Source organism: Emydura macquarii, unplaced genomic scaffold (assembly GCF_026122565.2).
Source record: "Emydura macquarii macquarii isolate MOO-44397 ecotype Brisbane River unplaced genomic scaffold, CSIRO-AGI_Emac_v2 contig_587, whole genome shotgun sequence".
Classification (NCBI taxonomy): Eukaryota; Metazoa; Chordata; order Testudines; family Chelidae; genus Emydura; species Emydura macquarii.
This window is the reverse complement of record NW_027130724.1, coordinates 14,650,250-14,673,887: the sequence shown is the minus strand read 5'-3', so window position 1 is coordinate 14,673,887 and position 23,638 is coordinate 14,650,250. Positions and strand designations below refer to the sequence as shown.

At 43.8% G+C, this 23,638-nt stretch overlaps 1 protein-coding gene across 1 annotated transcript; it reads right to left on the bottom strand.

The window, feature by feature from the left end:
* Window positions 1–205: 205 nt before the first annotated feature.
* Window positions 206–21,886, bottom strand: WEE1 (WEE1 G2 checkpoint kinase). The gene is made up of 11 exons (XM_067540411.1): window positions 20,430–21,886; window positions 17,029–17,237; window positions 16,373–16,439; window positions 16,117–16,289; window positions 14,790–14,911; window positions 12,742–12,888; window positions 11,688–11,783; window positions 11,513–11,598; window positions 5,229–5,399; window positions 4,997–5,142; window positions 206–1,577 (listed from the first exon to the last, which is right to left on the bottom strand). The coding sequence occupies exons 1-11, from the start codon at window positions 20,970–20,972 to the stop codon at window positions 1,427–1,429; spliced, it is 1,911 nt and encodes a 636-aa protein (XP_067396512.1). The 5' UTR covers window positions 20,973–21,886; the 3' UTR covers window positions 206–1,426.
* Between the last annotated feature and the right edge of the window lie 1,752 nt (window positions 21,887–23,638).

Sequence of the window (23,638 nt, the reverse complement as noted above, 5' to 3'; positions counted from 1 at the left end):
TGCAATGCCATTTCTCAAACAACAATGGGTGGCATACAGGTGGATAGCACCGCTCTACTCCTCCCCTGTGGTAAGCATCCATTGCCATAGGCCCTCCTTAAGTGAGAAAGGACCATTGGAGTAGGCAGGCCACGTCAGGACCAGCCACGAGATATATTATTTCCACAACTATAAAGCCAAACAAATATTAGATTCTGTATTAAGCTCAACCTTTGACTTTTAATATTCCAATTAAATACTAATACAAATAAGTGAAACACAAATGGGGAAACATTGTTTAAATCAAAGTTAATGAGTAGAGACATGCCTGTAATAAACAAATTCCATTTTTGGCAATATCTGTCAGCATTTAACTACTATCAGAAAAAGTAATTAGACAGCCAAATTGTATTCAGTTCAGAATTTACACTGGAATAGATTCAATTCAATCTTCTGGCATCCCAGAGTGCAGTTTAGTATAGTATATTATTAGCAAGATCAAACAGTTATATACATGAACATTGAAGAACAGCCAAAATACTTACACTAAACAGCACAATTATGTACAGGTACTCCAACAAAAATATGCAATAGCCATACAAACATGAAACTGAAGGGAGGGAGAAGAGGAAAAACCCAACATTTGGAGAACTTTATTAGAAAAGTACAAAAACATTAATAGCTGAGACATTAACAATTGCACTACACTAATACTAAGTTCAAATATAAAATTGGTGCATTTAGTTCACAATGCACTAGCTTCAAAGAAAAATGCTGCTTTCACTAAAAGGCAGCTTAGATATTTTTCACATAATTGTTTTAACAGAAAGCCTATTAACACAATGATTGTTTTAATGCTACAGTTTACAGCAAGGACAAAAAACTAAAATAGCAGCAGTTTCACATGGCATATAAGCCTGAGGAAGTATTTATCCATGCTTAAGTAATGCCTACAAAGTGCTCCCAGTTGAATAGACAAGTAAAATTCACAATAAAAGTTTACCTGACACCAGGTATTTTGAATGGCCTTAAACCAGTCTCCTCAGCATTTCTTCCCTATTCCAAATTCAGTCTAATTTCAAATTAGCCCTTTTAAGATTACGAGGGAAGATACCTTTGTTACAATGTAGTAACACTAAAAAGCAGCACGCCACTATAGTGGTTAACCCTGGGACGGTGTAACATTTAACAGTGTAACTGAAAGGCTTCTGGATTAACATCCAACGTTTTCAATAGACGAGATATTCGAGTCCAATATCTCAATTGTTAATACAGCCAATTAGCTGTATTTTGCAATTAAAAATCTTCAAAGCGATTTCTGTAAAACTAGAGACACTGATTGAAGACTGGGCAAGAAACCAGAAATGGAGTTCTTCCTTCAACTCCTCAAATTCAATCCACCAAGAAGATTTTATAGTCTCTCCCCAGTTTTTTTGGAATAGGTATTTCAGTATATAGTAAGACTAACTGAGCGGTTCATTTTCTTTCCAATGAGTCGAGATGTTCTATTCTGTGTTGTAGATCTAGTTGCCATTCGGTCAGTGAACAGTGCCCTCTCTTCTGCTGCAGCTTTTGCCATTTGTGCCTTCTTCAGTTCTCTGAAAGAGATTTAAGAATCAAGATTTTTCCATCTAATATAGCAAGGAGGACTTCATGCAAACCCCACTGAATGTGATGAAAGAATCACAAGCAATTCAGAATTTAAGACTCTTGATCAGTCGCAAGACACCCTATCAGGATTTGCACAGGCAGCATTAAAGCAGTTTGCAGAACCACCTTGTTGCTATCCCCTGAAATGAGTGTAGACAACAGGCAAAGTTCAGGATCTAGTTTTTGCATTATGTCTGAATTTCCTTACTTGGAGGAAGAAATAGGAAGGACTTTCCAGAACCACATATATTGTTAATTCTCAAATAAAATACCCAGAGATTTTTTCAATTTATATGCAAGTGTAAATCGGTAGCTATTAAAACACATTTTAATAAATGCCAGCACTCCCAAATATAGTTATGATAGCAAGTGCCACTAGATGCATTAGCTGTACTATTTAATTTCTGTGTAAGGGCCTTTTACTAACCTAATGAGGTGTCTCAGTTCAACTAAGAGTTTGTCACCAGTGACAACAAACAGATGTAAAAAATTGCAAAAGAAACTCGTAATACTGATGGTTAATTGGATTGGTAGAATAAAGAGTATCTCATTCCTCCTTGGGCCCCAGTTAAAATAGTACACATTAGTAATTAATTCAGTTAATTGCTAGTAGGAGCTAACCTTAAGATGTCCACACCTAGCCAACTTTTAGAGTGCTAAGTATAAAGACTTCATCCTCAAGACTAGCTACCCTTGTTAAGACATCTTTGAAACCGCTGCAGAAAAATTCAGACCACAAAAAAAGGGTTCTCTTTTCAACAGACTGCTCTCCAAAAGAATGATATCAGTGACTAACAGCCAAGAATGCCAACAAAGTCCTTTTCCTTCTATATGCCAATATAGGTACTATGCCCAAAACTTTTAGGTTGCTTAACGTGCCCAACTTGAGCCAGGCTGCAAGACTGAGTTGATGAGAAAGCAGAAACTGCCATGCTGGATAAGACCAGTATTCCATCTCATATCCTATGTTCTTGATGCACATAGTTCTAATTACACAGATCACACTAGATGATTGTAATGATCCGTAACAACTCTGAAGTCTAAGTAACTGAACACATTATTCCAGGAGAGGGCTGATTCCACCAATATGTAATTGCACCATTATTCTCCATCCATTCTTTACACATCTTGATTTCTTTTCTTTATATTGTCTACCAAGCCTCAAATGTTGTACTTAATCTAATCCAGTATTGTGTACAAGCAGTTCAAACTATTACTTCCACATGCATTACCTTGTGTTTGTCAAAATTACATTCCTATTGCCATTATGTTATCCATCCACTTTGTTTTGTTAAGTCCGTTTAAAAACTTCAGTGCCTTCTTGGTATCAACTACCCTAAATTATGAGATTTGCAAATTTTGGCATCTCAGTGCTTACACATTGTTTTACACACATATTTAATATACTAGTTGCTACTCATCAGTCCTAATATGGAACTTTAGCTAACTCTTACCATAGTGAAATGTCAACAGTTGGGAACGCTATTTACTCCTACTCTGTTTTGTTTCTGTTCCATGACAATATTTTACCTCTGACTCCATGAATATTTAATTTTTTGAAATAAACTCGTGAAGGGCTCAAAGGCTTTTTCAAAAGTCCAAGTAAATTATGTCAACTGGCTCTTCTTATCTACTTAGAGACACAAAAAGCTGTAAACAGATCACTGAAAACATTCAGCAACCAGATCCCTTTGACTGCTGGTGTAGACATGTACCTTTGATCCAATATATCTTAAAGGACAATGTTAGCATTTAGGGGATAGATAGGTTCTTACATGCAGTTGAAGGAGCAGCAACTATGTACAGTGTATTAAGGAACAGCCAGCCATACACAGACCTCATGATAATATTTCAATAGCTATTAGTTATTCTGTCAAGCCTAGGTTAACACTGAGAGAAATCTATTTTATTTTTAAAGAATACCAAGGACACCATGAGTCTTTTTTTTTTTAAATAAATTGCATCCAGGAAGGGTAAAAGTGTGAAAGACAACTAGTATTTCCCATTACTGATAATACTTAGAGAAGTTCTGTAATGTAACATGCTTCAACTGCTCCACGGAAGCCATGCTTTGAATTTGGAGAAGTGAACCCTTCCCGCTCCTTTAAGCAGATGACATGGATGGAGAGAGCTGGGTTTGTCCCTCAAATGGGTTCCTTCCACTCAAATCTGCTTTTGTACAGTACAAAATAGTATCCACAAGGTCATGAGTGAGAGTTTGAGATATGGAAGAAGTAACTGAGAAAGTGGTGGACTACAAATATTTTACAAAGTATTTCTCTATCAGATTTCATAGGTTGTCTTGTGAGGCAATTCATCTAAAGTAGTCATCTATGTTCTAGTTAATCTTCCCTCCATTTCAGAATGATGGACCTAAGGGTAGATGCTTCTTCCTAGATCCAGAAATCCTTCCCAGAAACCGCTTACTCAGTGAAAGCTACCTCCTCTTTCATGTACACAGGCAAGTGGAGAGTCTCAGTCCTCAGAATCGGTCTTTCAACAAAAGTCTGTAGAGTGCTAGATTTACTTCCTCCTTCTGCAGTCAGTGTCACTCATCAGGAGACTGTATGAGTGTAACCAACCAAAACAGCAAGTCTGCCTCTGGCTGTACTAACTATAGCAAAAGCTAGAGGAAAAGCTGTAACCGGAACAGTGGAAGGCATTTAAAAATGACTATGGGCAAGGGCATCTATATTAATAGGAATAGAAAACGAGGCACAGAAACTCAGCAACACCCCACACCTTATAACCAGTAGGCACAAGATATGTAAAGTAACAGAAATGAGAGGTTCAAAAGTTGAAGGTCACCATAATTCTTCCATTTCCTGCCTAAAATTTAAAGAATGACCTATTAGACAGCTCAGAGGAATTAAGGATGTTAATACTCTTCCTAAAGGGAATCTCAGTTTCTAAATCACATGTATTCACACACCCACAAAGCCTTTGATTATTACAACTGAAAACTTGTCCAAACTTGTACTGTTCACTATTTATGCTGTTCACATTTACATCAGAGAAAAACCAAAACAATGAAGTGTTTTACTTCGATTCCTAATGCAATAATAACATTAAAATATTTCAAAGGAAATGTTTCTTTAAGAACAATTACTTTTTTTTAAAATGTTATGCAAACACTTCCATTGCTCTTAGGTTTCTATGATATATTTGGCCCCCAACTTAATTTAATCTCCTTTTAAAACTCTAAGAATAGACTTGGGTTTAGTACAAGTACAATTACTGTGCTCTTATGTCTTATCTTTAATAGTCTTAAGATTTGAAATAAGGGTATAAATTTCATTTATCACCCTTAAACACAAATTATTACAAATGGAATTATATCTGATCATCAAGGAACTTTTGCACTCACTTTTGCAAGAGTGAATTTTTGAACTTTTCAGCATTCAGCTCTATTCGAAGTTGCTCTGCACTCTTTTTGGCAGCAGACAGCAGCAATGAATGCTTGCCCAGAGCCACTGCTGTAGGTCTTCTCTCGGGATCTGGACTAATCATAACCTTAAAGAAAAGAGATTCATGTTTAAAAACTAACTAATTACAGTATTAGAGCAAGCAAGGAAGCATTTGCGTACAACAATTCTTACTTTTAATAACTCCAATAATTCTTGAGAAAGCACTTGTGGTATTCTAGGCAGTTTTCCTTGTCGAATTTCATGCCATTGATCCCCATTAGTCGGAAGTGGTTCAGCACCAGCAGCACACACAACGGTTAGAGCAAGAGCAAAAATATCAGCTTTTGGCAAGTGAGTATAGTTCTGCAAAGAAAGCAAAAAGTTAAACTTTCTGTGAATACCTCCACCAGAATAGAAACCTAACATACAACTGACCTTTTTGGAAATGGATACATCCAAAATATCTATATTTTTTCATTCAGCATTACCCATATTCCAAAAGGTCAGCAGTTTAAGAAAAACTCATGTTTTACAAAACTGAAAAGAATGGTTACTTACCTTGTAACTGTTATTTTTCGAGATGTGTTGCTCCCATCCATACTGAATTAGGTGTGTGTGCACTGCATGCAACGGTGCCGGAATTTTTTCCCTAGTGGTATCCATAGGGCTGGCTCTAGCGCCTTCTGCAGTGGCGGGTTTACGCGCTCGTATATAGGGCGCTGCCAGCCCCCTCCCTTCCAGTTCCTTCTTGCCAGAACTCCGACAGAGGGGAAAGGAGGGTCAGTTGTGGAATGGACATAAGCAACACATCTCAAAGAACAACAATTATGAGGTAAGTAACCGTTCTTTCTTCGAGTGCTTGCTCATGTCCATTCTGAATTAGGTGACTTACCAGCAGTATCTCTGGAGGCAGGAAGGAGTTCTGGCTGAGATGGTTGCAACACCGCCCTTCCAAATCCCGCATCATCCCAAGCTTGCTGTGTGATGGCATAGTGGGACACGAATGTATGGACTGAAGTCCGAGTAGCGGCTCTGCAAGTATCTTCAATGGGCACATGAGCCAGAAAAGCCGCCGAAGACACTCGCGCTTTTGTGGAGTAGGTGGACAGCGATGCTGGGGGCATTGCCCCTGCATGTTCGTAGCAGGCTTGGATGCAAGCCGTGATCCATGACAAGATATGCTATGAGGAAACTGGGCAGCCTTTCATACGTTCAGCAATTGTGACAAAGAGCTGCGTCAAGTGATGGAAGGGCTTGGTCCTTTCAATGTAGAATGCTAGAGCCTTCTTTCATCGAGAGAATGGAGATGTCTCTCCTCACTGGAGTCGTGCGGCTTTGGCTAGAAAACTGGCAGAAAAATGTCCTGTTTGACCTGGAAGTAAGAGTTTACTTTTGGCAGGAATATTCGGTGCAGGTGTAACTGGACCTTATCTTTGTAAAAAACCATGTAGGGAGGTTCTGATGTTAGGCGCCTAATCTCTGATACCCTCCTTGCTGAGGTGATGGCCACCAGAAACGCTACCTTCCATGACAAGTACGTAAGCAAGCACGAAGCCGAGGGCTCAAAGGGGGGCATCCAGTGAGCTAGGAGAGGACAAGGTTCATATCCCATTGGGGAATTGGGTCTCTGATCAGAGGGAAGAGCTTCTCTAGTTCCCATAAGAACCTTGCTGCCATCTCATATGAGATGATCGTCCTACTTTGGACAGATAGGTGGAAGGCCGAAACTGCCGCCAGGTGTACCTTAATTGACGAAAAGGCAGGGCTTTCCTGTTTTAGGTGGAGTAAATAGTCCAAGATTATTTGGACAGGCAGTTTCGTTAGAGAGATGTTTCGATTCGCTGCCAAGCAGGTAAAACACTTCCATTTAGCCTGGTAGGACGCCCTGGTGGGTGGCTTTCTACTTTCCAATAGAAGCTTTTGAACCTGAGCCAAGCAGAGCTGCTTTTCTGTATTCAACCATGCAGTTTCCACGCCGACAGGTGCAAGGAAGCCAGGTCCAGGCACAACAGTTGACCCCAGTCCTGGGAAAGGAGGTCTGGCCATAGCAGGAGCTTCAAAGGGCGAACCACTGATAGTTCAGGCAGCGTGCTGAACTAATGTTGACGAGGCCATGCTGGGGCTACCAGGATGACCCAAGCCCTGTCCCTCTTGAGCTTTATGAGGACATTGTGCAACAATGGGATCGGAAGAAAGGTGTACATGAGGTTGCCCGACAATGAGAGGAGAAACGCGTCAGTCAGAGAACCGTTGCCGATCCCCTGGAAGGAGCAAAAGCAATTACACTTCCTGTTCTTGAAGGTCACAAAACAGTCCACCTGGGGATTGCCCCACCTTTGGAAGATAGAGTTCGTCACCTCCAGCTGTAGTGACCACTTGTGGTGAGAGCAAAAGAACCTGCTTAGGCAATACGCTAAAGCATTTCTGGCCCGAGGAAGGTGTGTTGCCTCCAACTGAACACTGTGGCTTAAAGGCAACAGGCCTCCCAGCATAGGGTCAAGGATTTGGCTCCCCTTTGCCTGTTGATGTAGTACATTGCTGTTATGTTGTCCGTGAGGACCCGCACAGTCCTATTGCAGAGGTGAGGGAGGAACACCTCGCACACCAGTTGCACTGCTCCAAGTTCTTTTACATTGGTGTGGAGAGCTGCCTCATCCTTGGACCAGAGACCTTGAGTTTGAAGAGCTCCCAGGTGAGCTCCCCACCCTAGATCGCGATAGTGTGAGCCTCGGAGCCGCGAATGAACTCCATTAAATGCTGGGGTTTTGTCCACCAGGACAGAGAGGTGAGTATTCATGGAGGAATGCGGAGTATCCTGTCCAGCTGATGTCTGGATGGGGAGTATACTGATGCTAGCCACATCTGCAACGGTCTGAGATGTAGTCAGGTGTTCTGAACCAAAGTGCAGGCTGCCATGTGTCCCAAGAGGCTGAAGCATACCCTCACCTTAGTAAGGGGATGGGCTGACAGACTGGCTATTAGATCTGAAATAGCCCGAAATCTGGCCACTAGTAGGAATGCTTTGGCTTGCGTAGTGTCTAGGACTGCCCCAATAAACTCTCTGCTCATTTATCAGTAGACCAAGAGCTCCACAGGTGTCTTGCACGATCTCTATCCTGTGCTAGACTTGCAACCTTGACTGACCCCGGATAAGCCAGTTGTCCAGGTACGGGAAGACCTGTATCCGTTGACGCCTGAGGTGGGCGCCACCATGCATTTGGTGAATACGCATGGCGCCGTGGATAGGCCGAATGGGAGCACCATAAATTGGAAGTGCTGATTGCCCACTGTGAAGCGCAGGAATCTTGCATGCCCCGGGAAAATGGAAAAAAGCATCTTGAAAGTCGAGAGCAAAGTACCAGTCACCCGGAGCCAGAGAGGGAATAATGGCAGCCAGCGAGACCATGTGGAACTTGAATTTTCTGAGATATTTGTTGAGGTTTTGCACGTCCAAAATGGGTCTGAGCCCACCTTTTTCCTTTGGAATTAAAAAAAAATAACGGGAATAGAAGACTCTCCCTTCTAACTCTTGAGAAACCTTTTCCACTGCACCCACCCGCAAGAGGGTGTGAACCTCGAGTGAGTAGTTGCTCGTGAGAGGGATCCCTGAAGAGGGACGGGGAAGGTGGGTGATGGGAATAGGGTGTAGCCCATAGCCACCATGCTCAATACCCACCAGTCCGATGTTATGACCGACCAGGGTGGGAGGAACAGAGTGAGGCAGGAGGAAAAAAATTTGGAATCTGGATCTGCAATGATGGGGCGTACCCCTCAAAGTTATGTTTACCTCCTGAGGGGTGATGACTTGAGCCCGATTGGTGGGCGGAGGCTGGCGAGTGGCCCTGGTGGTGTTTAAAACCTTTGTTCTTCTTCCTATAGGGTTCTCGATGATGCCCTCCAAACCGTTGCAGTGTGTCCCATGAGTCCTTCAGCCCATCTGGTCAGCAAACGGGGCTAATCCATCAAAGGAGAGGTAGTGGATGGACTGCTGGCCCTCTGTCGAGAGGCCTGACGATGGAGCCAGGATGCCCTCCTCAGAGACTGGAGAGGCCATAGCCCTCACCGCTGAGTCTGCTGCATCCAACGCTGCTCGTAAGGAAGCCCTGGGCTACTGATTCTCTCTCCTCCAGGACTGCCTCAAACTCCTGTCTGGAGGTCTGTGACAGGGAGTCCATGAACTTTTTGAGGGACTGCCAGATATTAAAATGGTATCACCCCAACAACGCCTGCTGGGTGGACGCTCTCAGCATAGGCTTGCTGTTAAATAAACTTTACAGCCAAAGAAATGTAATTTCATAGCCTCTTTATTTTTAGGCTAGAACTCATTTGGCCCTGTCTGTTGCACTCATTAGCGGCCACAAACACCAGCAATCTCAGTGAGGGGTGGGTGTATAAGTACTCTAAGCCATTGGCCGGCACTTAATACTTTTTTTCTGCCTGTTTAGACATGGGGGGCAGCGAGGCTGGGGTCTGCCACAGTGCCTTGGCCAGTTTTAACACCCCATTGTGCACTGGGAGAGCTATCCTAGATGGGGCTGCAGATGCCAGAACGCTAAAAAGCTCATCAACCGGTTTGAGCGCCTCTATCTTGAGGCCTAAGTTGCTCGCCACCCCCTTTAACAAGTCCTGGTGAGCCCTGAAGTTGTCCAGTGGGACCAATGTGGAGGGCACCGCTACCGCCTCACCCGGAGAGGAGGAAGAGGACGCTTCTACCTGAGGGGGTACCGGATCCTCTTTCCTGCACAGGGTAGCCTCTGATTGACTGGCTGACAGTGCCCCTTCCTGCTCCGAGTCCACATCTAAGTCCAGTGCCGCTCCCTGGGCTACCAAAGAACATGGTACCGAGGTTCCAGTCGTTGAGTAAGTCTCTGGTACCACAGACTGTGGGAACCCCCATGGGTCCCAAAACTGCCAGGGAACTAGCCATTGCTCCTGAGGCCAGGAACCCATCTAAGGCAGCATGGGGAAATCTGACCAGTTGGCAGGCAGGTTGATCCTTTGGAGGGCTACTACTTCTCCTTCCAAGTCCAAGGAAGTGTCCCTGGGTGACCATGGAGGAGCAAACGCTGCTTGCCTATCCCCACATTCTCTTGTACTCCAGCATCAGGGAGCAGTGCCAGGAGCCTTCACAATGGGGAGTCCCACGACCGTGTTTTGTCCTTAGGCTTCCTATAAAGACTTGGCGAGAAGTGCCAGGGCTCCGAGGACTTGTCTCGGGAGCTGGATCTGTGCCGCGGACTTGGAGAACAATGGCGCTCTGGTTATCAGTGCCAGCGTTCCAGGGATTGGTGCCAACACTCCAGAGATTGGTACCGATGCTCTGTGGAATGGTCTAGAGACCGGAGTCGGGATCCCAACGTCTCGCGACATGGCTCCGGGGACTGGTACTGTTGGCCCGCTGACGGTCTGACAATTGGCATATTGCTAAGAGGGAGTGCTGTGCCCGGCCTTCCCCTTGACGAACTCCCTGAAGGGCTAGTCAGCTCATGGTGTGCAGGGCTCCCTTCCTTAGGGATAGGCGGCACTGGATCTGCTAGGAGGTCCTTCATCGCCTGGAATGCTTCAGGGGTGGTGGGAACCACCATGTGACAGGGCCCTCTGACGTGACCCAGGGTTGGTGGCGGTATGGGTGCCAGACAATGCCCGTACAGGTGGAGATCCTCCCAGTGCCGATGGAGACAAATGGCCAGACGCCTTATTAACTGGTTTCGGTACCGGCAAGCGTCCCCTCTCGGTGTGACCCTTATTTGAGCGCTTCTTCGGCACTGGAGACACTGATCGGTGCCAGGCAGATGCCAGTTCCAAAGGAGCACTTCTTGTCGACAGCATAATGCTCAGCGCCGAGTCTGACCTTGGTTCTGATGCTGGTCGGAATGCCAATTCCATCAAAATGGAATTAAGCCTAATGCCTGTCTTTCCTTGCTCGGGGACGAAAACTTGTGCACTTTTCCAGCACGTGTGCTTCTCTTAGACACTTCAAACAACTTTGGTGCGGGTCACTAAGAGGCATCAGTTTCTTATATTCAGTGCAGGGTTTAAACCCCAGGGACTGGGGCATGTCCCGACCCTGGGATAGAGTCCACTAAACTATTGAGAGAACAACAACTATTAACACTCGATTAAACAACAAACCACTAAGACTATGAATACTTGCAAGAGCAAGAGTATTCCAGCACCGTTATGGGTGGTAAGAAGGAACTCGAAGGGAAGTGGGCTGGCAGTGCTCTATATACGAGCGTATATGCGCGCCACTGCAGAGGGCGCTAGAGCCAGCCCTACAGATACCACTAGGGGAAAGATTTCTGGCACCGGTGCATGCAGCAGGCACAAACCTAATTCAGAATGGACATGAGCAAGCACTCAAAGAAGAATAGTTATTTCAACTTGGGGGTAGGGATGGTTAAAAATAAAACTGCAAAAATAGCATGCAGACATAAACCTTATTTTAGCTTCGGTTACCAAAACAATGCTGTTACCTCTTGTAAAACTTCATTTGCAAGAAAACGGCTATCACCTTCCTCCACTTGTGGACTAGATACTCTAGTTACATGACCGAGGTCACCTACAAGAAATAGTGAAGGGGAAAAGTTATTTTCCAGAAACCAAATTAATTATATCATCTGATCTTCAAGCATGCAGAATGTTCCTTACCTATTTTAAATACAACTTTTTCAGAAGACCAGTCATCATCATCACCCTCCTCTGACGTCATACTTGGAACTGCTGTCCTAGATATGAAGATATTACCTGCAAAAAAGAAGAACCATAAGGAACACAAATCCTGATCAAAGCTTCACCTTGTTGGGTTTCACAGACAATTGTATTTATACAGAAACTGATTTCATTATATACCCATTCCCTAGAGCAATGGTTCCCATCCTGGGGTGCAGGACCCTCTTGGGGGCTGCCAAAGATTACAGGGGATCCATGAGACTTCAGAAATATTAAGATCATTTAGCCCCCCCATTCTCTGCAATGGGCACCAGCCCCCCACGAGCTCCAAGCCGGCTGGAGCAAAGAAGCAGGCCCCAAGGGAGCAGCAGCCCCAACCTCCACTCCGGCCAGAGCAAAGGAACAGCCCCCCTCAGCCCCGCACCTGCCGGGCACTCAACCAGCCAGAGAGCAGCAGCCCCATGCTGGTGGGGCCCTGGAGCAGCCCCAGCCAACCCGCCAGGTCCCACTTCCATTACCCTCAGTACATTAGGAAGAGGAAAAGGCGGGGCCACATGGGGCATGTGGTGGTAGCTCTGCCAAAGAAGGCTCAGCTTCTTACTCACATAAAAGTAATTTATTATTATTTATGTAATTTAGTGTTATTATTGTGTTTATAGAGGTTGTGTGTGTTTATGGCCTGTGAGGAGGAAAGGGGGGGGTTGCGAGACATGTTTTACCAAGTATTAACTAGTGGGACTTTAACTCAAAACGGTTGGGAACCACTGCCCTTGAGTAAGACAAACTAGGGTAGAAACCGCCTAATGGGACAGAGGCAAGTCAACAAACTTAGTTCCACAAAAATGATGCAAGATAAACTTAATAGCACTTCAATTATGCTAGCCAATTCTAATATTTCTCTCTGATGGTCTGAGTAGCAACACAAAGAATTTACAGTTATTGAGGTGTGGCTAACTGCTTTTTCCTGCAACAGGAACCATCTATAGAAATTGTAAATATCACTTCAATAGAGTATAGTATTTTATATACTTACTAGGCTTTATATCCATGTGTACCAGTGACATTGAATGAATATACTTTAAGCCACGAGCAACCTGAAGTAGTAGATCTTTCAGCTCGGGTTCAGTAAAATAGTGCATATTTCTGTAGTTTTCACTTATGGCATCAGCTAAACTGCCACCTAAAATAAAGCCATAATATGTCAGCTACCTTCTTGCTCAAGTGTTTTATGTGAAACAAATAAGCAGAGATTCCATGTATTTCAATGTAGAAGCTGGGAATAAGGGGAAGGAGGTATACCACATGACCATCTCTGTAGACCACCAGCAATGCGTGGTGGTGCACAAACCACATTTTGGGAAAGTAATATAAGCAATAGCTGTAGCTGCTAAGAGATCCCAAATGTAAGGAAACTGTTCCAAAGAGCCATGAATTGGAGACCATGTCATCCATATAATCAGTACTGGAATGTTTTACACAGTGTAAGAATTTGGGACGCCACAGCCAAGTTAATATTGTGGTGAAAGTCTTAAATTTTTTGAATATCCTGCCTTGGTATTAGGATGTAGGCTACAGAGAGGGCAAAAGAAAGGAAAACCACCAGGTGCTGAATATTTAACCCTAAACCACAAAGGTGTTGATTTAGTCTGTACTGGTGAGACTACCCACACAAGAACAGTATTACAATCAAATAAGGAGAACTGAGCATGTCCTTAACCATAACTCAGGTTAAGATTTTGTCATGGTTAGGCAATAAAAAAATTTATGAAAGCCCACAACCAGCCCGACTTTTCCTAAAAATAATTGTGACAAAATGGGGTTGATGGGAGGAGGACTGAAGCCCAAGCTTGGGCAGGGAGGGATGAACCCGAGTCCCATAGCAGAAGGTGGTGGGGTGGGGTTCCAGCACCCGCTGGCTGACAGTTCTGCCTGTCACCCCAAGGCTTAAGTGGAAAATGTCACAGAGGTCTATGAAAGTCACAAAATCCATGACTTCTATGACAATCTTATCCTTAACCATGACCTTTCTTGGATGCCTATCTATTGTCTCTGTGCATGAAGTCATTTAACCTAATTTTTGTTTTAAACCCATCTAAGGGACTTTGGTAAGAAACCACAGAATTTTCCTGATCAAGTTCTTTAAGTTGGCTTTTTCACATTTAGTAGGTCAACTCATGGCAGGGAGCCAATTAAAAAAGGAGCTATACCTACTGCTTTTGTAAGGAAAAAATTAATATATTTTGCACTAACAGCACCTTTCAGACAAGTGATTTACTCATGGTTCCAAAACAATTCAGCACAGAATATACTTCAAAGCTTCATACACAAAGTAATATTTCATAGTCATTTTCCGATATTAACATGAAAAACAATACAGAAAGTTATTATTGTTGTAAGATTGGTTTATAAAATTAGAAGCCAAAGTTGATAGTCTGATGTGGGCAATGTGTAAAACATTGAAATCAAAGTCACTTCTAGTTTATGACTTAGCCCCAGCTGCTTATCCTGATGAAGGTTGAGTTAATTCAATTAAAAAGCTAGAAGACAGAAAAAACAGAAAAAAAAAAACAAAAAAAAAAAAAACCTTTTCTCTCCCCTGCCCCATAAATATAAGGTGACTGGAATTTTGATACAGGAAGAGGGATTTCCTTTTTTAGTTTAGTAGCAACATATTGTTTTATTGTGCTTTAGTATATACGAGACTAATGGTACAATACTAATGTATGTTTTTTTCCCCACTTTGAACAAAGAAGACTTCCACCCATAAGGAATGCATTAATTTGCGTAGGAAAAAAAGGTTTGTAAACCCTGCAACATTTACTTAGCCAGTCTGGGAGCAGTCAGCAGCCCCGTCTCACCAATCTGTGAATTTGATCAAATGCATTCTCCTACAAAAGGGACTGCATGTACATGTAACTCCATCTCTTTCACATTAGGAAAGAGTATCTCCTACAACCAACCAGTGCTATCCACCCCAGGCTAATGCCTAAGAGACCTATCTACCTTCCAGTTGAAAGCCTGCAGGCAACTTTAGAAGACCTATGATTCATAGCAAGGTGACTGATAACAGGTTTTTCTTACCATTACAATACTCATTCTGTATAAGCATGTGATCATCTTCTGCCCAGGCAGAGTAGTATCTGACTACATGAGAATGCTGCCCCAAAACTGCATGCGCATAGACCTCTCTTAAAGCATTCTGCCTATTATAAACAAATAAAACAAATATTTAGTAATAGTCTATTTCAGAATATTTAAATTTAGGTCTGCTGGAAGTTGATATCATATACCTATATGATCTTTATATAGTAGTTACAGATCAGTAAGGCAGTAGCCCTGCTAACATTGAGCCTGAAAAACAGGTATTCATCAGTCAATACCAGCTTTGTTATCGAACAACTGATCTATCCCTTACCAGTGAAAAGAAGAAACTACTCATCTTGGCATAATAAGTAAAGGCTCATGTCTTTTACTGAATGTAGCAATTTCACTGGGCAGTATCTTACATTTGTGTTGATGATATCAGTGATTGGTAAGTGACTGAGTAAGTTTTTAAATAATTCATTTATATTATGCTATAAAAAGATTAACCATTAGGAATATGCTAAAATACAAGATCAGGCTGTATGGGACCACTTCAAGAACAATTGAGCCTTCACCACCAGAAGAGACTATATAGATGCTGGAAGAAGGGGCTGCAAGTTCACTATACTTTCAAAGTACCATTAATATCATTTCAAAAGGCCTTCTATTAAACAGTTTCAGAAAAGGCCCCTGAGGATACAGTTGTAGATCTCGTCTTTTGGTCCAGAGGGTACAAATTTTAAAAAGGGAACCAAATAATTATGATTTATATATGATTTAAATATTCCTTGGAGTACTGTAAACTCCATAGCACTGTGCTAGGGCATAAGAACCAGAAAAAGAAACTGGCCTACTTAACTACTTTATCCTTCACTCAAATTGGATATGGTGCAATACTTAATTTAACATTCTGTATTTCTGTGGAGCCTTCCCAGCAGGAATCACAAATGGCTTTACAGACATCAGTGTAACATACTTCCCTCCATTAATGGTACATATTATCCCTACTTTACAGATGACTAGTACAATTTACTTAAGTTCATACAGGATGTCTGTGGCAGAGATGCGATTACAACCCAAATCTCTGTTACTAGTTCACATAAACCACAATACTACCCTTAACTCCAGCAAAACTGATGAAAAGTTATAGATTTCTATTTCAAGGTGTTAGTTGTAAAACTGGAATACTTGCTAACTTATATTCATCTTGAAAGTATAATTTTAAGGTGTACACAGAAATGCTTCATGTGGGAGAAGCAAAAAAGTAAAAAGGCAACCAAGGGTTAGTATCTAGCTTTTAATAAAAAAAAACACACATACTCACTCATCAACTGAGCCAGCCAAGGGCTTCTTGGACCTTTTTATAGCATAGATACAGCCATCAAGCCTTTTCACACATTTAAACACGGAACCAAATTCTCCAGACCCAATCTTCTCCAATTCATGAAATTCTGTTTCATACCGTGACTTCATATTACTTTCTGTTATTGTGATCCGCTGCAGTGATTAAAATGGGAAAAATAAGACTTAGGTTTGCAAATACACACTACTAATTAAAAGAAAAGTTGTAAGTGTATTACCTTGGCAGGTCTGATAGTTTCATCTTCAAGCTCTCCATCACTTGCTTCCATGTCCTCCCCACAAGAGCTGAAAATTACATTCATAGTATATTCATTTATTAAAAACTTATTTGTTCAAGACCATCAAGAGCCACACAATAATTCCCATTTTTATCTTCTACCCAGGGCAAAGCTAATGGAAAACTAAAACCCAAAGTCTGGAATGTGAAATCATACAGCAATGTAATACCAAATTTTGCTCTCCTGCATAGATTGTTCTATTATTTCTAGGGGTTTAATTGCTGCAGCTCACACCTACTGCCACCTGCCTAGCCTATCACATCCCCTTTCTGGTTCCCATCTAGCAGAATCAAGACAACCATTACTACCTGACGCATCATCCAGTTGCTGATTTCACACACCAACTAAAATCCAAGTCTGGATAATATTGTTCAACTGCTCATTCTCCTCTTTATCCAGGGCTTGTTTGAATCAATTTTACCTTCTATCTGGCAAAAATCCCACTGCAGATTATGGTCATGCACATCCCAGTGTACCTCAGTACAACCCACAATATATGTCTGGGTGTCATTCACCTTCAAGATAACTATTGCAAAATGTAGCTTCTGGATTTAATAGCATCTGTTGATTTTAGGGAAATAATCTGAGCTACTCACTCATTCCAGTGCGTTCTCTTTCTCCTACGACACTGTCCAGTTGAAGTCTGAAGGAACAGAGAGTCTGGAGTAAAGGGATTAATGTTCACATGAGGTGTCTGTCTCATAACGGCATCCTGTTTTTCTGACTTCCCAACATTCATGAAGAGGGATCCTCCCCGAAGTTTAACTGAGCTGGAGCCCATTCCTTGGGCTTTGGAAAGCAAACTCTACAAAAACACAAAGGCTCATCAGTACTATAGATACTCATAACTGGGCACACTTGGCTGTGTTTTCCAGAAAGTTGTTATCCTGATGACTGCTGTTTAATCAGCACAAACTTAGCATAAGAGCTGCTTAATAGGGATGAATTTGTCCACTGTAAAGCACTTTGGTATGAATTTTTAAGCTTTAGTAATGATAAAACAATTACCAGAATAAACATTAATATTTTAATCATTTTTTAAAAGTCTGGGGAGGAAAAAGTGACCACTTTTTAGTCAGGATAAGGCCATACATAAGGATGAAACAATTAACATGATTCTCTCTTTCAACAGAAAAACCCCGAAGCATGACTACATAAACATGCTGTACTCTGAACCATTGAATTACACACATTATTGGCTCAGCTACACAGCAACACAATAAAGTCTTGTTATGACTTCCCTATAAAATTCTCATGTTCTTCTGCAGAAAAAAATTAGTCCTTATAAAGATAAGACTAGCAGTACTAGTGCCTCCATTGTACACTGACGGGGCATTAGAAATACACAAGATATATAGGTGTCCTCTCAATATTGAGAAATTGAAAAGCTCCTATTATACACAAATATTGTAACTGAGTTTACGTCAATCGAAGAGAGGTTTTCACAGTGAAGAAAGTTCACCTACTGAAAATGAAGTAGGACCAATTTCTCTCTATAATGTCAACCCTACTATTTCTAGAAGGTGACAATCAAATATGTTCATCAAGCCTGCTTTGGAGGGGAGAAGTGGGAAGATGAAAGACCGGAGAATGGATTATATAACCAGATTACCAAGGCTTCACCCATCACCTGTCACGACCTGCAATCCCTAGTATTGGCCTGGGCAGGTGCGTGCTCGCTCTCTCTGTTTTCAGATGCAACAGAGTTTGATGGCACATACCACCCACTAGGCATGTTTCCTGTTGTATATGATACAAGCATTTTCACTTAAGTCACACTTGCATGCTATGTAACTGCATTCATTACATCCTGTTTTGATTGCTCAATCTATTGTTACAATTAGAGATCCACATTTCATTTAAAGGGACATTTTCAGATTAAAAGTATTTTTTCAAGTGTTTATCACTAATTAATAAATGAAGTAAGACTATTTAATTTTAACTACTTGAAAAATATTGTACACAACACAGAAAGTTAAGAGACTAGCCAATTTCATACTTATATAATATGTTTTCAAATAAATACAGTTTTCAGATTTCCAAGTACTCAAATTGAAACAGCTGGTTTGAAAGTCTTGCAGGAGAATAATTGTTTTAAAACAGTTTGAAACAGTTTAGATATTGTTTTGACACTGATCAGATTTCAGCAGTCCCAAGTCACTCTACCAATTTGTAGTTTAAATTCTCTCTCCCCCCCCCCAAACAGGAAGTTTAATTAAAGTGTCAAATACCCACAAAACAAAAACAATAGAAACTACAGTGATGTCAAACATGCAGACAAGTTGACAGAATATTTTTCTACTGTTAGAGAGCTTATATATTTAAAGCACAACAGATAAAATTCAGACAACCGCAAATGAAAAGTTGATAGTGTCACTTCAAAAATGTGTCCATTGTAGAGTTTAGAAAAAACTTGTTTACAAAAATCTTTTTTTTTTTTTTAAATCCACACTGGATCAGACATGGTCCATTTAACAACTGGTAAATATGTATAATGAGAAAGTAATCAAATAAGTTGACTAAACTCCGTTACTGTATTAGAATGTTAAGATCAATCCAAAAGTGAGACTAGAAAAACTCTTCTGTTTAGTAAAAATAGTGACAAACCAACAGGCTTATCATCTACTTTAAAATATGAATAAAAATAGTTCCAAACAGACCAAATTCAGCTGTTACATAATTTTAACGGACAATTTGTGGGCAGGACTTGCAAAAGATGCCAACTTTTTTCTGTTACTGGCAAACCAATCACATTATGTAATGATTGCTCTAGAGTGGGCAGTGGCACTGGACATGTAATTTAGAATTTATTTTTTAATCCCAGCACAGAAGAATGAAGTATGACATTATGCTTTGTTTTTTAAGTTCCCTGTCACTGCACTAGCTATCCTCTGCTGGTGCAGTTTCATAGTTAAAACGTCAGATGCTTTGTAAAATACTGTTTTCCATTCAAATTCCCTTCTTACACTTAAAACCTATCATTACCCTTACACCACCTGGAATGAGTATTATGAAGTGTGGTTCTAGCCATGTCAGTCCCAGAATATTAGAAAGACAAAGTGGGTGAGGTATCTTTTATTCCATCAAGTTCTGTTGGTCAGATGAGCTTTCCAGCCACAAAGAACAATCTTCTTCAGGTCTGGAAAAGGTACTCTGAGCATCTTATATCCAAGGTGGAACGGATTATTTAGCTTTAAGATAGAAAGCATGTATTCTGAGGAATCCTTCTACCTTGAATACGTGCTAACTGCGTAAAGCTAAAAAATCTGTTCCACCTTGGATTTAGCTGTGATGCTTTCATAGTACCTTTCCCAGACCTGAAAAAGAGCTGTGGGGCTGCCAAAAGCTCATCTCTCTCACCAACAAAAGTTGGTCCAACAAATATTACCTCACCCACCGTGTCTCTGTAATGAGCACTATAAGTCCTTATTGCAAATCTACCCAACAAGACCAACACGTTTCAAGTAAGTGAAAGCACATGTATTAATTAATGTATTAATATTAATATGCAGATGTATTAATACTCCCAACCCACCATCCTCCTGATGTCCAACATTTTGCGCCTGCCAATAACACACTCTTCCAGTAAAGGGCTCTAGCTCCCCGGAGCATTTCCTAGCGGGCAGGTAGGCTGATTCTAGCCCACAAAGGGCAGGGATACTTACTGTAATATATTAAATAAGAGACAAAGCCAGGCCTCTATCTGCCCTTCCCCCCGTGTGCCATACCACAAGCGATAGGATGGATACTGCAGACCTTCCACACAGCACGGGGCGGACAGCCCCTCCCCCACACCGTGCGTATAGACGAGCTGGGGTCACTCTGGGGAACCAGGAGAGCACTGCGGGCAGCTCCTCGTTCTCCCGGGATGGGAGGCCGCGCTACGCCCTGTGCTGGCGCAAGGGGCACACACGTGCTGCGACCCGCCCGCCCCCCTCCTTGGGAACAAGAATCAGCGACCCCCACCCCCCAGGGTTGCTTCTGCCCGGCCCCTCACCTTGGGCGTGTGCGGCGTGTCGAAGAGGCGCAGCTTGCGGAAAGTCTTGTGGGGCGGGGTGCCAGGGCACTCGGGCAGGGAGGACCGGAGCTCCTCGCCGCGGACCCGGTACCCGCCCACAGCGAAATGCGTCGGCGACTCTCCGCAGTAGCTGCGGTCCTTGAGCGGTGGCGAGGGCGAGCCGGCCATGAAGTAGGCTCCGGGCGACTTGACCGGGGACGATCCGAAGCCCTCCTCCTCCCACGAGTCCCCCTCGTCCCCGGGCAGCGCAGTCGCCGCCGGTTCCATCTCCTCCTCCTCCTCCTCCAGGGGCGGCGGCTCGCCCCGCGCCGGGGTGCGGGCTGCCGAGAGCGGCGAGTCCGCCTCCTGGAAGGCCGAGTCCTCGCCGGTGCTGTTGCCGCTGCTGCCCCCTTCCTCCTCCTCGTCATCCTCCTCGCAGTCGCTATTGCCGGCCGAGAACAGCAGCTTCTGCCGGATAGGGGCGGCCGCCCGCCGGACAGAGAGGCGCCGCGGCGCGGCCTGTTGCAGGCTCAAGAAGCTCATGGCGGGACCGCGGCTGCGGGCCGCTCCAAGCTCCGCACGGGCCCCGCTCACTAGCAGACGCGCCCCTCGGCCTCCTGGCTCCCTGCCCGCCGCTCCCACGCCGCAGGCCCCTCGCTGGCCGCTCCGCGCTTCCGCCACTATCGGGTCTGGTCGGCTCGGGTCAGGCTCCGCTCCGCTCTCCTCCTAGCCGCGCAGCGCGGCAGGCTCCGCGCGGATCCACCACTCACTCCTCGCTAGAGCGCCGCGGCTGCTCCCCAGGGTTAGGAGTAACCCGGCTCTCGCTCCTGCCGTTCGGACTCCGCGGCTTTCCCGCGACCGTTAGTCTCGTGGCCACCACGCCAGCCAATCACACACGCCCACTCAGTTTGAAAACAAGGAGGACGGGGGGCGGGGCCCCGCGGGACATACGTCATACGCTCGTTTGGCGCGAATGGGGAGCTGGAAGTTGTGGGGGCCGCTGGAGAGGAGAGACGAGACGAGACACTGACAGACAGATGTCTGTCTGTCCTCTTCCGTGGGGCAGGGGCAGGCACGAGAGCGCTGGCTGCCCAGTGGCCGCGCGGGTGCGGAGGGGCTGCGGGCGGCAGCATGCGTGCCGGAGGAGGCCACGGCATGGGAGGGGGTCCCGCAGGGGCGGCGATGGCCCTGGGGCAGAGCGAACGTCGGACTGACCCTGACGGGCGCGATGACGCGTGAGAGCCGGGACTGAGTCACCAGAGCGGCGCCTCCGCCTGCGCCACCCCCGTTCGATCGCTGTTGGAGGAAGGGGCGGCCCCCGTGCCCCTGGGGGCGGGAGAGTTCTCGCCAGGCTGCTGGGAGGAGCAATGGAGAGTGGGTGGCTGGGCTGCTCTGCTCTGCTCCTCCCGCGCCGGGGGGACACGTCTCCGTCTCACAGCCCCACGCATGAAGCGGGAACTGGGCCTTTAACGGGTTAACTTTAAAACAGGCAGAGGAAGAGGCTCTCTGCTCCTGTGCAGGTGGTGTGGGAGCAATTTTGTATAGTGGGATGCTGTGAGCCACTGAACCAAACTCTAAATCGTGTATAGACTGAAAACCACTTCAAGCCAGGGGTGCAGGAGCACCCCTAGTTCCAGCACCTAGTCTCTTGCACTGGAGGCTGGGCCGGCCGGCAGCGTCCCCACTACCCGGGCTGCACACACAGTAGTGCTTCTGCGTGTAGCAGTCTGCAGAGGCGTTACATGCAGTTGGTCAATGGCCCTCCTCCTCCCTTAACGGCCTTGTTTAAAGGAGTCTGTTTGAACTATCGGGAGTTGAGCCCGCTGCAGTTGCAAGGTGGAAACTAGAGAGAGGCACACCCTGGCATGACTCGCTTGGGGCGAGTCAAAGCTGCTGCATGTCTCACGCAAGGGGGAAAAAAACCCCACAACATTATTATTTACTCCCTTTTTCTAGAGATAGATTCCAAGTAAACTTTTCAGCGCTATGCACACGTGGCGTGATTGAAAGTAAAAGTAGATCGATAGATCCCTAAAGTAAAATGCTGCTTTGCTGATAGCCGTTAGGGGAAGGGAGTTTCATCTCTGCCTCCTTAAGAACAAAGAATGTCTGAACCCCTTTAATTCTGTATCAATACAAGATTGCTTGTAAAGATTGGCAGGTTAGGAAGGCTAAAAACTAAACTTTTTTTTTTAATTGCTTCTATCCTGAGAAATTTGGTAATACCAGAAGAAGAAATGGAACACTGATAACTAAACCATCTTTTCTGATACTCAAAATCAGCAAACCCACTCTATTAGAATTTTCCCTCCAAGATACATATATTTGGATGGCATATACATTGCCATCTTTTTGTGATAGTGATTTCAGGTCCTGAGGTCAAATTATATTTAACAATCTTAGTTTTCATTAAAAAAATAGGTTTTAGGGTTCTGGTTTGCAGTAAAAATAGCACACTTTTTAATGAACAATTCGTAAATTATCTCATGATAGTGGGAGTTTGATTCATGAATTTTGAACATTTGAGGTTGGCAATATAGCAGAACCACTCAACCCATTTCCACTTATGCCATAAGTAAAGCTTTGAATTAAAGGAGTGTCTACCCGGGGGGAAAAAGCTAGGCTTGTGTCCTCTTATGCTTTTTTGGGATGCATAATGGAGGACTAGTGGCTCTTAGCCCAATTTTAAAAAATCCATTTTTTTCATTAGAATTTAGTTTAACCATTTAAAGAAATGCAAATTATTTTGATTTATAAAGCTTTCAAACTTCTCAGACTACTGGGACATCAAACATAGTGTTCTGACTGGTTGACTGACAGCCTTTGTTTTGGAAGGACTTTTTACTCTTAAACCAAAAAGTCATCTCACAATGAATGTGTTATATACACTGCTTTCTATTTGATAGACACTGACCTCTCAGCACCCCCATTCTGCTTTGACTTTGGCTTGCCACGTCATCTCAGGTTATCTATCTATCTCTACTAGTCCTTGCTGGATTGATAATGCCATCAGTATCTGTCCTTCATCAAATTATGTTAACTAAAACTAATCTTTTGACCAAAGCTGTACTGACCAATTTTGTTTTCCCAGCCAGAGGAAGCCAGGGTAATCAAGAGCTGACTCAGTCTAGGGCTCATGACCTCTAGATCATCAATGTCTCCTGATTCTCAAGACAATATACATTTCTTCCCCCATCTCTCTTACAGGT

Bases quoted from the DNA above. Each gene is read 5' to 3' on its own strand.
- WEE1 (XM_067540411.1), bottom strand. From the start codon at position 20,972: ATGAGCTTCTTGAGCCTGCAACAGGCCGCGCCGCGGCGCCTCTCTGTC. The intron at 16,290-16,372 runs GTAATACACTTA...TAATCACTGCAG, and splicing joins AAACTATCAGACCTGCCAAG to CGGATCACAATAACAGAAAG. The intron at 11,599-11,687 runs GTAAGGAACATT...TATTTCTTGTAG, and splicing joins AAAAGTTGTATTTAAAATAG to GTGACCTCGGTCATGTAACT.